The 15412-nt window shown below is 44.1% G+C and overlaps 1 protein-coding gene across 3 annotated transcripts in view; it reads left to right on the plus strand.

Annotated features, from left to right (window-relative positions):
- Window positions 1-3137: 3137 nt before the first annotated feature.
- The window catches only part of MTHFD1 (methylenetetrahydrofolate dehydrogenase, cyclohydrolase and formyltetrahydrofolate synthetase 1), a 47866-nt gene continuing 35591 nt past the window's right edge, over window positions 3138-15412 (plus strand). For 2 of the 3 annotated variants that reach the window (XM_086748467.1, XM_086748466.1), the window contains exons 1-4: window positions 3138-3289; window positions 11880-11964; window positions 14372-14431; window positions 15138-15191. In XM_086748467.1, the coding sequence (XP_086604593.1) occupies window positions 3249-3289; window positions 11880-11964; window positions 14372-14431; window positions 15138-15191 (240 nt within the window). In that variant the 5' untranslated portion in view covers window positions 3138-3248. The remainder of the gene's footprint in view (window positions 3290-11879; window positions 11965-14371; window positions 14432-15137; window positions 15192-15412) is intronic. The other variant, XM_086748465.1, reaches the window with a different exon arrangement.

Here is a 15412-nt window from a genome sequence, read left to right on the forward strand (position 1 = left end):
AGGAAAGGTTCCCCATAAGTGTTTGAAGAATCAAAGTCTAATACTGTTTTTCTGGTGTGCTCCTACAAACAGGCTTTCTCAAAATCTCCTTTCTGACCAAGTTTTATGAAGATAATCTAAGTTTTCTGTTCCTCCTCCTTTACTGATAACAATGTCCTAACTGTCCCACTTAATGGATGAAGCAAAGCCTCACATTCTTTCTTAGTTTTGCTGATTTGTGGTCAGCTTCTGGGGCCCTGTGCCATCAGAGGCATAGCTGTTAGCTCATCAGTAACACTGGAAGTCTTTCTGGCACGCATTTTGCAGCCTTCATGGCTTTTTTTTAAAGAGCAAGCTCCATGACTTTTGACATGTTGGGTAAGAGGGGGTGGATGCAAAGGTAAACAATCAAACTGTGGGAACTGCCAAGTCAAACCCAGGGATGCAAGGAGGTGAGTGAGGCAGAACTGTTCTGGGGCAACACACAGAGCAGAGAGGCATCTCTCACTCTGAGGCTTCAGCCTGTCCTGGAGTAACTGGTTTTATCCTTCTTCATCCTAACAGCCATTACAAAAAAGTCTGCTTTGGTACAAAACAGATTATGCTCAAAGCTGTCGATTATGGCATTAGTTTTTCTCTCATTCTTTTGCATTAATATGGTCAAAAGAATTGTACCAAAAGCATAAAACATTGATCATTGCTGTCAACTTTGTAAACATTTTCACAATGTCTGTCTCCTTTGCTACTGTGTTTCTCTGAGATTTCCTATATGTGAATAAAAGCTTTTAACTTTTTTACTGTATTTCGGGGCTGATAGGAACTGAGCAGAAGGGTCTGTTTTGCCCTTTTCTGTTCCTTTCCCACCCCACTTCCAGTATTTCAACCTCAGCGTGACAATTAAGAATAAATGTTAAATAACATGTTCTTACATAAAGGCATGACACACAACTTCTGAGTAACAATCTCTGCTTTAGTACTTGGCTGCCACCTGAGACAAGTTAGAAACACTAAAGAACTTCCTGCTATGATAAAAGGAGGTTAGCTAGTCTGAATTTCTGGCATAAGCATTTAAAATTCACGAGTCTGTCCCTTCCCAAAAATGAGAATCTGGCTCAAAAATAATGAAATAATACAAGTTGTTTGAAATTATTTTTATTTCCTTTCCTATTTTTTTACTCTACAATTAGTTAAATTCATTTTCAAAGTTTTATCTGTCATCATGAGACATCTTTTTTTTATCAGGAGCTGGGGCACTATGAAAAGCAGCAAGTGACATTAATCTCACACACACATACAAATCATGCAAGTTAGCAATTCTGGGTAGGAATCTACAGCTCCTGATGGCACTACCTTCTTCTGCTCACTCTGCAAACAAGGTCATCTGAATATTTCCAAAGGTGGCTTTCTTCTTTTTGTTTTCCTGCCTGATATTTTACACTATCATCCTCAGTGTCAAATCTTTTTCTGCAAAAGCTGTTTCTGAGAGTTTATCCTGTCCTTAGCTTGCATTCAGTCTTTTGTATTTTCTGTAAAACAGTTTGGTTTTGGTTTTTTTTTCCCAAGAGTTCACTCTGGCCTCAGATAAAGGCAACAGAAGAAACAAACAAGGCACAGAATTTTAAGCAGCCTAGAAAAATCCCTTCTCTCAGTTAATTGAATAATCTCAGTTTTGATTGTATAATACTGCAACTGCCTGTTGGAATGTTCCAGGAAACACAAGGAATACATAATGAAAGAAAAGAAAAAGAAGTTCTTTCTAGCTTTTTTTTTTTAAATTTAACATATAAAAGCCCCAAAAGGCAAAGTTTTCCCTCTTTTCCAAATCACTTTCAAAGAGAAATTTCTGACCTTAATCCTACAATTACAACATATTTTAACTTAAGGTGGTTTAACCACTCGAGGTAAGAAGCTCTCCTCTGAGTAGAAAAGAAAGCAGAAAAGACATAATTTGTTAAGCTATGAAAGGAAACACAAAGAAAAGTGATACCCTCGGAGAAGTTTTGAACTATGTATGGTTTATACAGCCCTCCTAGAACTTCAGAGAAGCAACCCTAAGTCATCTGAGCTTCTGAAACAGAAGGTCCCATATATTTCCACCCTCAGAGTTTTGTGCCCTAGGCAGAAGCTGCGAGGCCTACGCTTCTGCCTTCTCAAAATCCGATAGTTCAAAAAATCCATTTCTGAACTGATTCCTTTATGGAGTATGGCATCTTTGGAACACGCACTTTCTTTTTTCCAAAAAGTTCTGGCTGGACACTAAGCACTTATTTGTCATATGTATGAGAAAACCACTGAAAGCTGACTCTCTCCACAAGGTCCTAAAATGTCTGCACTGGCCTGCAGAGTATGGAAAGGCCTTGGTTACTAAATAACAGTATACATGGAGGACGGCATGTATCTGAGCAGCTACCTGAAAGGAAACTGCACCTTCATCACTCCTAACGTGATTACTTACTGCAAATACATCCCTTGGAAGCGACCATTAGGAACCTGTTTCTCCCTCTTGACAGCTCCTATGAACTATAGGCCACCATCCCGCCCTCTTCCTTGCTGCCCTTTTTCCACACTGGCTAGCCAGCAGTCTGGTGACTTTATATTGGACAAATGTGTTGAAATCCTGAAGAATAAGAATTACTCTTAGCATAGCCTCTCAGGAGTGCCACAGTACTACCCCAGGACAGGAAACACAGACATTATTTTTATGCTGATCTGCAATTTTCCTAAAGATACTGCCGGGAATTCACTGCGCACAGCCCACCACCAGCAGACCGGCACTGCCAGCCCCTCCGGACCGGGGGGCAGCGCCCCACCGCCGCGCACTCCTCAGCCCCCAGCTCCGGAGGACGCTTTGGCCTTCCTCTCTCACCGCCTGCAGCCGACCCTGCCCGCCCAGGCCCCTTCTCCGCAGAGCAGGCCTCCAGGAAAGGCCGGGGCCGGCAGCGGGCCCTCTATGGCGTTTTGGCGGCTATTTCGCCGCGCCCCTCAGCTGTGGGCGGCCGCTGGCTGCATCACGGCTGCAAGCGGGACACGGGACGGGACACGGCTCCGTCGCTACCGGGGAAGGGGGTGGGCACTACCGCCTCTGCGTGCCCCTCTCCTCTCTCCTCCCTCCTCCGGGGCGGGGGCAGCGCTTGCGTGGTGGGGCCGGCGGTCGCCGAAAGTTTGGGACCACGTGGGTCGGGGAGTAGGGCAACCGTAGGTGGTCGGCTTGGCCCGCAAACGCTCCAGGAGCCCCGCCGCCTTCGTCCGTCTGCCTCCCCGCTCTCGCCATGGCCCCCGCCGAGATCCTCAGCGGCAAGATAGTCTCTGCGTACGTACCCCGGGGCCGCCATGCGCCCGGCGGGGGTTTCCTCGGGCGGGGAAAGCCTGTGGCGAGCCGCGGGGGTTTTTACCCCACGGGGGTTTTTATCCCACGGGTTAGCCGCCACGGGCAAGGAAGCCGGTGTGACAGGCGGGCTGGGGGCATGGGGGCTGTGGTGGCCTTTGCTCTGGCTCTGCCGGGACGAAGCAGGTTTGAACGGTGGGAGTTATTAAGTGAAGGTAGTGTCAAAGATCTTCAGAAGAGCCTAAAGTGCTGTCACGGCTGCTTTGCCCCCCAGAAACCCAGCCGGTGCGTCTGCTGGGTCCAGCACCAGCCCTGCAGAGCGGCTGGTGATCCCTCGGCATCTCTGTGCTGGGCTGAGCGCCCGGCAGTGGGAAATGGCCGCCTGCCCTGCAGGTTTTGTGGATTTAAGCGGTTCTGCTCGGATGCTTTGCGAGAAGGAGTCGGGAACTTGTGCTTTGGGTCTGGTCTGTGTGTTCATACTGTACAGACATTGGTCACTCCTTTTGAAAGCAAGATAAATTAATCTATGTGTTGGATGAGTCAAGATGAATGTTCACAGGTGTCCTGTGACCTGAAGGGAGACCTGAAAGGAGAAGACTTTCTTGTACTTTTTAGCTTTTACTTATCTGGCAAGCCCTGAGTGTAAGTGACCCTATATTGTGTCTCTTAGTTCACTTATTTTTCCTACTGCTGCTATACACACGCATCCAGTGAGAAAGCTAAGTGAGTTTCCCTAACCCTAGGAAAACAGTGTTCAGCAAAGGGTAACACTTCTGTTACATTCTGTGCAAACAGGGTTTGGGTAGGTAAGTTTGTTGGGTACCTCCTTTCTGTAACCAGGGAGTTTAGACAGAAAGTGTAAATTTGAAATGGTCTAAAGTAATCTTAGAAAAGTTGTTAGACCCGACTTAAGGTATTGCTATGTACGACACCTCTACATCTGACAGTGGAGCATTTCTGAAAAGTAGGCCTAATGTGTCTCGAATCTGAATATCCATGATGAAAGGCTGCTTGCATATTTTTAACCCGGTAATTTTGGGCCAGTACCACTGGGGTATTGCAGTCTGTCAGTCTTGTGTGCTTCATTACACCTTATGTGTTTGGCAGTCTTGATGCCAGCACACTTTGCAATGCCTGTGTCTGGTGCCGGTGGTACTTAGTGATTTACCTGTTTCTTTTTCTGGCCTACAAAGTGCTCCTGAAGTGTAGTAGGTCCTTTCAAGCTACATATTATTACAATTTTAGAGTGACTAGAAATCTGGAAAGATGCTAGCTTGAGTACAGTGAGTGTGTTTTGGAAGTATTTTGAGTATTTACCTTAAAACTTGTAGCTTTCTTGTCAGTGCATTACTTATTTTTTTAATATATAGATACAGTGGTGAAACTTTTTATTTGTTTGTTTTCTGTATTATAGTAGCAGCTGTTTTCAGAGATGGGGACCTTCATGATGTGCAAATACCTGGGAAGAGGCATAAGCTTTTAAGAGGCATGTACAGGAGAAGGGACTGCTTAGTTTCCAGCACAGCTCTGAGGTGTTTGGCAGAAGCCTGTCTTCCAAAGGCATCAAATCTTGACCTGAAAACAACACACAATGGAAAAATAATTGCAGCTGTACAGCTGTTCTCATTCAGTTCCTTTATTTCTGCTGTATTTATTTATGTCCAGTATAGCAAAACGATTGTGTGCTCCATAGGAATGGGCCTTGCGTAGTTCTGCTTTTTCCTAGTGGAATACTTGAAGGAGACATGAGGAAATGGGCTATCCACCCTGCAGATACCTATCGCTTTCATCCAGACCCTCTAGTAAAGTGCTAGTTCAGAGTATTCTCATTGTCCAGAGTTCACCTCCAGGCAAAGAGTCTGGCAGCAGCAGCAGAAGTGATATGCATGTGGTTTTTCTAGGAATTTTCAACTGAATTGCCTGTTGTACAAAGGGAGTGTTTCTGACTTTACATCAACTGCAAAATCTTTTCAGTTACTATGTTGTAGGAAGTGGTTTTTGTTACTTTATCCTTTAATTGAGAAAAGTGTTTGCTTGTAAGTCAGTCAAATATTAACAAGTTAGGTGAATCAATCAATTAGTGTTCCAGCTACTAGTAATGTTCCAGTAATTCTGAGTTTCTTGGGTGTATTTTAAATCGAAACTCATAAGTATTGTGAACTTTCTTCTCCTACCACCAAGCACCACTTCCCCAAAGAGAGGTAAAAAAAGACCTAATTAAGAGTCATACCAGTTATTTTAAAAAAAATCAGGTAGATAGTAGCATTCCTATTTTTGTGAAATATGCAAAGATAATAGATACTTTAAGAGAGAGAGCTTCTTTGTCTCTATAAATAAGGAAAACTTGGTGAGATAAAGCTAGTTCACACCTAGAAAGTCTTAGAAAGCTCAGAAGAGGTACAAAGAAAAATAGACATTTTCCATGCCTTTGAATGTTACTTCTGAGGCTAGTAAATGTGGTTATGTTGTGCGTGGTAAGGAGAACCTACAGGGCAGCAGACATTGTTGTGTGTGTACAATTTTGGTGTTTAAGTTAATGTTTCTCTGACTAAGGCTGCTTCTTTCAGTAGAAACAAACTCAGTCTGTGAAAGACACTAAATATTGGATGGGTTATGCATCAATCTAGTTGATGCATAGTTATCTATAGTTGATGGCTAGTTATCTCTGAGTAGCTTTCCTCTGCTTCTCTGAGTAGCTGTTCAGTAGTTCAGCCTTAGATTTTGCTGCAAGTTAAGTTTGCCTCATTGGCAAAATGAGTTGCAGAAGATGAGTTCTTGGGTAACAGTACAGTAAACAAATAACTAATAAGAGGCAGAGAAACAGTGCTTTAAGTGTGCAGAATATGGAGGGTTGGAGAAAATAAAAAGACAGTATTCTCAACTTTTTTTTTTTATCTAGTATTCCCTTAAAATAAAAATACTCTGTTTCTGTGTCTGAAATAGATACTCAGAGCAAAACTTTGTAGTGGCTCTTCTTTACAGCTTATGTCTGCCGCAGTGAGCGGAGTGTTCAGTCATTACTGTCTGGAGTAGCCCAGGTTTGTAAACTACTAGCTTGGCCTGAATTGATTGATAGCACCAGGAATGGACCAGTATTCCTGATCTGGATGAGTGGCTGTTGAGTTGTGATAACAGGGAAGACTTAACACTCCTCTGAGCCCCTAGGGATGGGCCAGGTAGTGCTTTCAGTTTAAAGTACCATTAAAGTACTGGATATAGTGAAGATCAGGCTCAGCTTGTAAATAGAGGTAACAGTGCAGTAAAGACAGCTCTTCAGGTTTTTCATACTGAACCTCAGAAGTTTTTTGGAGTTCCTGTTGAAACTTCAGTTCAGTCTGAACTGAAAAAAAAATTCCCTCATCTGTGATATCTTATTTACTTGATTCTACCCAGAATGTCTGAGGCACACACTGAAGGGTGCCACACTGCGAACGTACTAACTTAGAGTGAACTGTGTGGTCCAGTACCACTCAGTGCCACTGAGCAGCCCCAAACATGAGCAAGAACGCCTTGTGATAGGTACTATATAGACACAGAATTGAAAAAATGGAACCCTGCTCCAAAGAGGTTATAAGCTAGGAGAAAACAGTGTCTGCAACAGGACTGTCATCTGTGCACATCAGCATCAGGTTACATGGAAAGGAGCAGTCGTAAGGGAAATAAATACTGTGTAGGGGACTGCCATGTCCCTTTTGCAGAAGGAAGAAAATACCACTCTTTGTGAAGACAGATCAGATTAAATCACCTGTAGTTGGCTTTTGTAGGTGATAGCCATTTTGCGATGCAGACCTGATTGGTGTGGTCGATGTTGCAGCATGGGAAGCTGGTCATGCCAGTTCATGGTATTGTAACTCATGTTTGGGACAAACTCTTCTGTGTAAGTTTTAAAGACTCAGCTTTGTGTGAAACTTAAACTCTGTTTTCTGTTGGCAGCTGGCCACATTTGAGAAGTTCCTCAGATGCTGCCTATCCCGTCCCCTACAGATGATTCCTTCTTCAGCTCAGCCGTTTTGTGGCCCTCATTGGACTAATGTTCTGGACATGACAAAAAAAAAGCCTATAAAAAAGCAGAAACATTGTCATGTGTTTATCAGGCCTGAGCAGTGCTAGTACAAGCACTCGAGCTGACACAACCAATAGAGTGGTTAAAACCCGTGGGAGTGTTGAAGTGGTAGAAAGAAGCAGGCAGTCCCCCTGTGAGTTAACGAGAGTGTGCCAGGATCACGCAGTGGTAGGGCAAGAGACTCGTAAACAGATTCCAGCTCTGTTCTCTAAACAATGTCTGCCTTCAACTGGAGCCATCAGTTGAACTACCAGCAGTGTTCACATAGACTTTCCCAAGGCAGTTCCCATCCCAGTGCCACTCCATTGGGACAGCCAACCTGTGACTCCTGCAGAAGAGACTCCTTTCTGTCTCTTCTTTGGGGTGCCAGTAGGATGTCTTGTGGCACGCTTGCTTGCAGCCTCTTCACAGTATTTGAAGATAAAGCAGTTGTCCTCCTAGCTAGGACATGGTGCCATGGAGGTTTGCAGTTTGGAGAGGCAAGCTTCCCCTTCTTCAGTTTCATTTTGTTTCTTCTCATAGGGGCAACAGAAAGTGTGCAGTGGTAGTGCTGCAGGCTCTGAGGAGGGGTGGCTACAGGGACAGCAGCCCTGACCAAGATAGTGCAGGACCTGGGTAGGACCCTCGGCCTTATACAGGCATTTCTGGAAGGCTGCAGCAAGAGCAGTTCTGATGCATGTTTCTGAAATTTTTGGGAAATCTGTGATCCAGGCAATGAGGCTAAACCCTCCTCTTTCAGGGCAGGCGTCTTCTAGAGCATCATTGTCTCTGAAGGAGGTGTTTGCCAGGTCATCTGGCAGTATTCACATAGACCCAGGGCCCTATTACGCAGTGAAGGGACAGAAACACAGCCTGGGGTCATCTTCAGTGTGGTGGTGTGTTTGCTCGCATGACAGCTGCCCGAGCCATTGCATGTATGTAATCCCATAGGTGTAGTGGTGGGATCTGCCTGAGGAGGCACTAGCATGGAAGCTGTGCATCTCTCTCCATTTACAGCAAAGCTGGAGGAGTGTGGTTTGTCATAAAATCATTAGGGTTGGAAGGGACCTTTTAAAGGTCATCTAGTCCAAACCCCCTGCAAGGAGCAGGGACATCTCCAACCAGAGCAGGTTGCTCAGAGCCCAGCCCAACCTGGCCTTGAATGTTTCCAGGGATGGGGCATCCACCACCTCTCTGGGCAACCTGTGCTAGTGTTCCACCAGCCTTATTTTTTCCTTCTATCAAGTGTGAATCTACCTTCTAGTTTAAAACCATTACTCCTTGTTCTGTCACAACAGGCTCTGATGAAGAGTTTCTCCCCATCTTTCCTGCAGGCCCCCTTTAGGCACTGGAAGGCCTCTGTAAGGTCTCTCCAGAGCCTTCTCTTCTCCAGGCTGAACAGCCCCAACTCTCTCAGCCTGTCCTCACAGGAGAGGTGCTCTGATCATCTTTGTGGCCTCCTCTGGAGCCTCTCCAACAGGTCCACGTCCTTCTTCTGTTGGGGGCTCCAGAGCTGGACACAGTACTGCAGGTGGGGTCTCACGAGAGCAGAGTAGAGGGGAAGAATCACCTCCCCTTGTCCTTTGCTGTTCTGGGAAATTCACTTAACAAATTTACATTCAGCTCACTGTTGCAGTCTGGAGAAGGAAAGGCTAGCAGTTTTTTTTTTTGGGGGGGGGGGGGGTGTTTTTTTGTTGTTTTTTTTTTTTTAATCTTTGGAGCTGGCTTTTGCACTGTGTGCTTAGAGCCGTGTGCTGTCCTTAACCTGTGTGGACCCTGGACCCTTGTTTGCAGTGTCAGTTTGTTTGTGGAAGACTGCGTGGGCACAGGAGGGGTCTTAGCGTCAGAGGGAAGGCTTTTGGAGGAGCAGTCGTGTACGATTGCAAATTTATATTTGAAGACTTAAAAGTGTTTTCACACAGCTAATACAAATGTTGTTAATTTATCTTTGTGAAGACCTGAAGTCTACAGTAGAATTTTGCAAACTGTATCACTAAATAGCTGCTAGCTTCAAAGATTATTTTGTATTTTTAAGTTTACAGATCTAAAACAGGGAATTTTTTTCTTCATTTTCTCTCAAGCCTTTGCACCTGTGGCTTTTGTGGTAACTAGAGAGCAGTGGTACTTAACACCTTAACACTAGGTGGCTGTCTAGCAAGTAATTTCTCGATTCAAGGCTCTGAAAGCAAATCGGTGCTGGCAGCACCACTTCGTGTGTTTGTCTGTTACCTTTCTTCTGCAGCTGAAGGGGAAGTGAGCTGGTGCCTAATTACAGAAAATGACAGCAATGTAATATGTGAACAGTCATGGCTGCTGGGAGTGAAAGCACACCACAGCCTTTCCTCACAGAGGAAAACTAGACCCTTGGGTGCGATTGTTTTTCTTCCACTGAGAAGACTGGATTAAAACTAAAACCCAGACCTGAGACCCTTTCCAGTTGATTGTCCCTTATGAGGGCTTTACTGCATCATAAATTATGATACATTTCACGTTTGTTTGCACTTATTTTGGTTTGCAGGCCACAAACCAGTGTTGTGCCTTCCTTACTGGAACACCAGAGGCTGTTCTCAGGAATAGCTCCCTCAAAGAGCTGACCTGCAGCACTCGCTCAGAGGCCATGCACAGTGGATTTCTGATGCTCCTTGCAATCACTGCGTTGTTCTTATGGGCTGCTTGTGAGCTCAGGCCCTCTTGTGTCTGCAGCTGAAGATTTGGTGCCTTCCCTAGGGGTTTACAGCTGGAGTGTAAAGGCAGGCAGTTGGTGATTTTACCACCCAGCAGGTGAACTTTTGTAACTTCAGCAGGAGTTGCTAGGACAAGGATTGCTATGACACTGCATTCTGAACTCATCAGCCAGTCTTAGTGTCCAGTCTTTGACAGAGGTGATAGCTAAAGGAAGCCTAGGAACTACCATTTCTTAAGTAGGATTGGAAACAACCTCTTTTACTGAAGCTTGTTAAGAGACTTTGGACAGCTTGGCCAGACACAAACACCTATAAATACTCTGAACCTGCTCCTCAGGTGCAGTGGAGCTCAGACCGCATGATTCAGGATGCAGCAGGAGAGATGCATGATTTGGGATGTAGGAGGAGGCTGTGTGAATCCCCTGAGATGACACTTAGAACAGCTTCAGGGCTGCTTCTGGCTGGGCCAGATGCAACCATCCCCTGGGCTGCAGCAAAGCCATGTGCTGCTCCCATTTCCCTTCCTTCTTGCCTCTGGCATTTTTGATTTGGAGGTCATAGTTGCAGGTTAGAGTTGGCTTCCCTGGCTATCTGTCATCCTGGAATTTCCAGACGTGGCAGGAATTGCAGCCTCCCAGCTGAAATCAGCTGTCCCAGTACCCTTGCTGTTTGCATTTTTAAGGAACTGGCACCAACAGCACCTCCTCCAGTCTGGGAAGTCTGGCTCCGCTTGGGAAGAAGCAGACCTTGTGATACTGATTTGAGGGTAGATGAGCACAAGGAGACCATCTGTGTTTTAGACAGTAGGGTGTTCGGAGCAGGGTAGATTTGCTAAGCGTGATGGTAGCACCTTCTTGTCTCTTTGAGAACAGTGATTGGGACACGTGCTGGAGATCACGTGGAGAAAGACAGACCTGTCAAGCCTCAGGTGTCCTGTGAGGTTTGCTTACCAGGCTTTTGCCTCTGAGTGAGCATCTCCTACGTTTGCAGTGATGGGCCACAGTTTCCTTAAAGCTCAGTGAGCCTGTGAGATAGGCACAAATGGTCAGTTCTTCTCTCTGAATCCTGACTGCCTCTGGTGAGGTGACAGAGCAGTGGTGCTGGGTCTCCACCCAGGCTTTTGGTAGAATTTCAGGTTTGAAAAAGCACATTGGGCCTGACACCAGGACTTCTTCCCCACCACCTTTCCTGGTGAAGGATCATGCACATGTGGCCAGTCAGTGGTTGAGAAATTGGAGAGAAGTGTGAGGCTGGGGAGCGTGGTGACAGTGGCTTTTGAGCTGTCTGTGGCTAATTTATCAGTGATGGGTACCTGTTATCTCTAAAGCATTGTGTAGTAAACTGAATATGAGTTGACATCTGATCTAATTAACTAATCAGTGAATCCCCCTATGCTTCCATTTCAAAGTTGTGTTTTCATAATTGTATCCTTAAACTTGTCTTCGCTGAAGAGTTCACCTGAGCTGTCTACCAGGGTTTAGCTGATTTTCCTCACTGCTTCACTTCTGTCCACCTCCCATCCTCCTACCTGCTCCCGTGGAAAAATCTTTGCCTTGTTTGGAAGCACTCGGGCTGAGGGCATTTTCTTGGGTGCGTGTTGTATCCTACGTGACTGTGAAAAAGCACAATGTGGACTTAAAAAAAAAAATTGAATGAAAATTCCAAAGTGTCATAGTGATTTATGGATATTAATCTTATCTGAAGATTGCTGGGACTTGTGTACTCAAGACATAAGTATGTGTTTGCCAGTCTGCCCATCTGTCTTTTCAACTTCTGACTTGTCACTGTATGAGAATTCAGCCCCTTGGTTAACTTCTACCTTGTTGGTTTTTTTCCTTCCCCTCTTCAGACAAGTGAGAGAGAGACTAAAGCAGCAAGTTATTGAGATGAAGGAGAAATTTCCAGACTTCAGACCAGGACTTGCAATTTTGCAGGTATTGTTTTCTTTATGACAACTACTGAGAATCTGTTTAACTTTGCAATGGTAAGGGCGCAGCTGATGAGCTTCAGCAAAACTGCCTTGCAGTGGTAACATTTTATAAAGGAACAGAAGAGCAGAGTTCCCTGTGGCATGGTAACACAGTTCTGTGGTGTCTTTTTCCCAACTACTGAGGCTCAGAAACGTTTTGGGGGTTTTGGGTTGGTGGGGTTTTTTGGGGGGTTTGTTTTTTTTTTTTGGTGGTTTTTTTTTTTTTTTGCCTTTCATCAGACCCTTGTAGTTCTCTGTTTGAGCATTATGTTTATGAAATAGTGAAAGTAGGCTTCTTGCCTATTAAGAGGATGCAGTGCTTGTAGGCTATTCCAAGTCTCTGCATTTGTGTCAGCTTTCAGAGATGTGTTTGTACCAGAAATCTTTGAAATGCAGTGCTATTAAGGGATTTGGTCTTCTATTACGTAAGAACAGGGAGAGGGATGGGAGCAGGGCAGGGGGAAGAAACCCAACCAAAACCACCTTTGGCCAAGAAGACTTTGAGTGGAGGGCGTGGAACAAAATCCTCTTGCTGGATTTGATGTCTGTCAGAAGTGTGAGTAAGTGCAAGAGTCTACATAGAAATTCTCGCAAAGGAAAAAAGCGCTTACCAATACAGGGTTTTGGCCTGTCTTTGGCAGAATTAAGGTGATTTTTTTTTTTTTTTCCTTGCAGCTGTAATAAATGGAAACTCTTTGTGCTTAGATCAGAAGGTGACTAGCAGTAGCAAGTGTCATGTAACAGGAAGGAATTGTGTGGCCACAGATGATTGATGGGCTGTAAGTGGCTGCTTAGAGAAGTGGCTTCTGTCCTTATTCAGTATTTTGGGGTCCGGAAGAACTCTTGACACTTTTCTCTGGATTCTAGTGCGGAGACCACTGTAGTACACAAAGACTATGTTCCTCTTCAATTCCAGGAACAAATTTGTTTGTGGTTTGATTTTTTTTTTTTTTTTCTGGTTTTCTTTTCCATTAGCTTTAAGAAGATCATCTCTACAAAAGACTTGTCTGTAAGTGTTTAGAAGGAAGAAGGAAAGTCTCCTATTTAAAATTTAGTAAGGGATACTTTGATGGAAGTTGCTGAAATGCTGACCTTTAAACTGTCTTCAAAAATTGCTGTCTTGTAGTGTTACTGGAGTTTTTCCTTGGTTGGCCTGTTTTCTCTTCAGTATTGAGTTGTCTGAGTCCTTTACAACCTCTTTGCTCTTTGGCTTTCTGACACTTTTGTGAGCTACCAGACAGTCTGAGCTTGGAGTTCCTCTCCTAATACTGATACTCTCAGCTGTCTATTTTACAGTCAGGTCGGGACAATTAGCTGTTTCTGATCTGTAGCACCCCACACAATAGATTTTCTTGGGAGGTGTCTGGTGTACTCTGAGCTCAAAGAATAATTTAGTTAATCTTTATTTTTTGTTCTGTAGTCAGGAATGTTCTCTTTTGGACTACATAAATAGTCTGTTTGCTGACATCTTCTGATGCCGACTCTCTTCCTTCTTTTCTGCCCTGTATGAGGCATACCTTTTCCTAAACTTAGCAGACTTTAAAGGGGAGACAGCCCCTTTGTCTAACCGTAGAGAAGAACAACCAGGATATGCTGGTTGATCAAGTAATGCAGTCACCCCTACAGCGTGCAATCTCTGTGAGAACCAGGGATAGCTCCCAAGTACCGGGAATGGGGTTTCAAGAGTTTGCTTATCAGGTTTTCCTTGTTTGTCTCTCATTTTTTATGGTTGCAAGGAATATTACCTTTAACAAAACATACTGGATGATACAGGCAGTCTTCTGAAATGCAGTTTTGCTGTAAGAACCCAATACTGCCAAAAACTGCAGGCATTTGTTTCACATGCTGCTTTCTCTTTGTACATCACTTTGTTCTTGTTTTGTTTTTTGTTTGGCAGGAAAATTCTCAAGGTTCAAAACAGCAGTGGAAGAAGGCACATGCATGTGCATAAAATTAAGATTCCTAGATATCAAAGAGGCCCAACTTTTCTGAAAGCCTTAATGAGATAATTGAATGTTATCAGCACCTGCTGATCGTGTTAATTAGCTAGAGATTTAATGTTCTCAGATCAGATGGCAGACAGTATTTTCTGCTTTAGAGAGCACTGTGTTTCTAGGATTTTTCAACAGATGTAAATAGTGTTTATGCAGGAGATCAGACAACTCGTCTTTAGCTGCCTGTTATTTGAAAGAACACTTTCTTGTTAGCTCCAGCTGCTTATAGCCTGTATCAGTATGTTTTACAGTTATTTGAGAATACTTGGCTCCTTGGTGTAGCTCAAGGGAAGCCAAGGAAGCTAAGGGTTAAGCCCATCTCAGCCTGTGACTGGGTCTCTATTCTGCAGTGTGACTCAACTTTCTTTTCATCCTTAGGTTGGAAATAGGGATGATTCGAACCTCTACATTAACATGAAGCTGAAGGCTGCTGCTGAGGTAATGGCCAAACTCTTAATATTTCTTTTTACCCTCCTGCAGTAGGTCAAATCTGAATGTGAAAAAAACAGATGCAAATCTAATGTTTTGTCTAAGCTTTGCATGTATTGGAGAAACCAGTGTTGCCCTGAATTCCTTGTTATAAGGAAGCAGTACAGATGTGTAACCTGATGCTTAGCCCAGTGGGGTAATGACAGCATGGATTGGTACCACTTTTTGTGTGGTCATCTCCTAGATTACATATGTCTGAAGTGCTGATGCTCTGTCTTTCGTGACCTAGGGCCATGCACTTACCTTCCCTGAATGTCTTGCACCTGCAGTTGCCTTGTGTCTATCAGTGGTACATGCTGCGTCATGCTACATCAGGGCTAGGAACATAGATGCATCCCTGTTTCCTTAGGTGACAGCGGGCATCTGCTCTGCTGACATTTCAAGGCAGTATGCTGTCAGGCCAAGATGTTGTTGTCATGTCAAAAGGTGAATAGGACAGTTGAAGATTGGACCAATCTAAGTAGGCAAAGTACTAATCTTCTTCTCTTTCATTGATGATATTTCCAAATAATAGCACTGTAGCCACAGGAACTGGAGAAACACCTGGGAAACATGACAGAATGTAGCTGTGGCTGAGCTAGACTGAGCAAATAGCCAGATAGATCTCTGATGTCAATTCAGAAATCAGATAATTTATTGATATTCTCATTTGCAGATTGGGATCAGTGCCAATCACATAAAACTGCCAAACACAGCAACAGAAGCTGACGTAAGTAATATAGCCAATAATGAAAAAATATGTAACTTTGGTTTTGAGCTGAAGAGATGAACTTAGATTTACCCTCTCGTTTTATAAAAAAAAAGACTGCTTGCCCATACATACCAGCTCATGAAAAAAGAAATGGAACCTACTGAGGTTTTTTTTTTTTATTACTTTTAAAAGAAAGCTAAAATGCTACAATGTGAAGTTTAAAGACTTTAACAGGTATT

Source organism: Chlamydotis macqueenii, chromosome 5 (genome assembly GCF_036417535.1).
Source record: "Chlamydotis macqueenii isolate bChlMac1 chromosome 5, bChlMac1.mat, whole genome shotgun sequence".
NCBI classification, from domain to species: Eukaryota; Metazoa; Chordata; class Aves; order Otidiformes; family Otididae; genus Chlamydotis; species Chlamydotis macqueenii.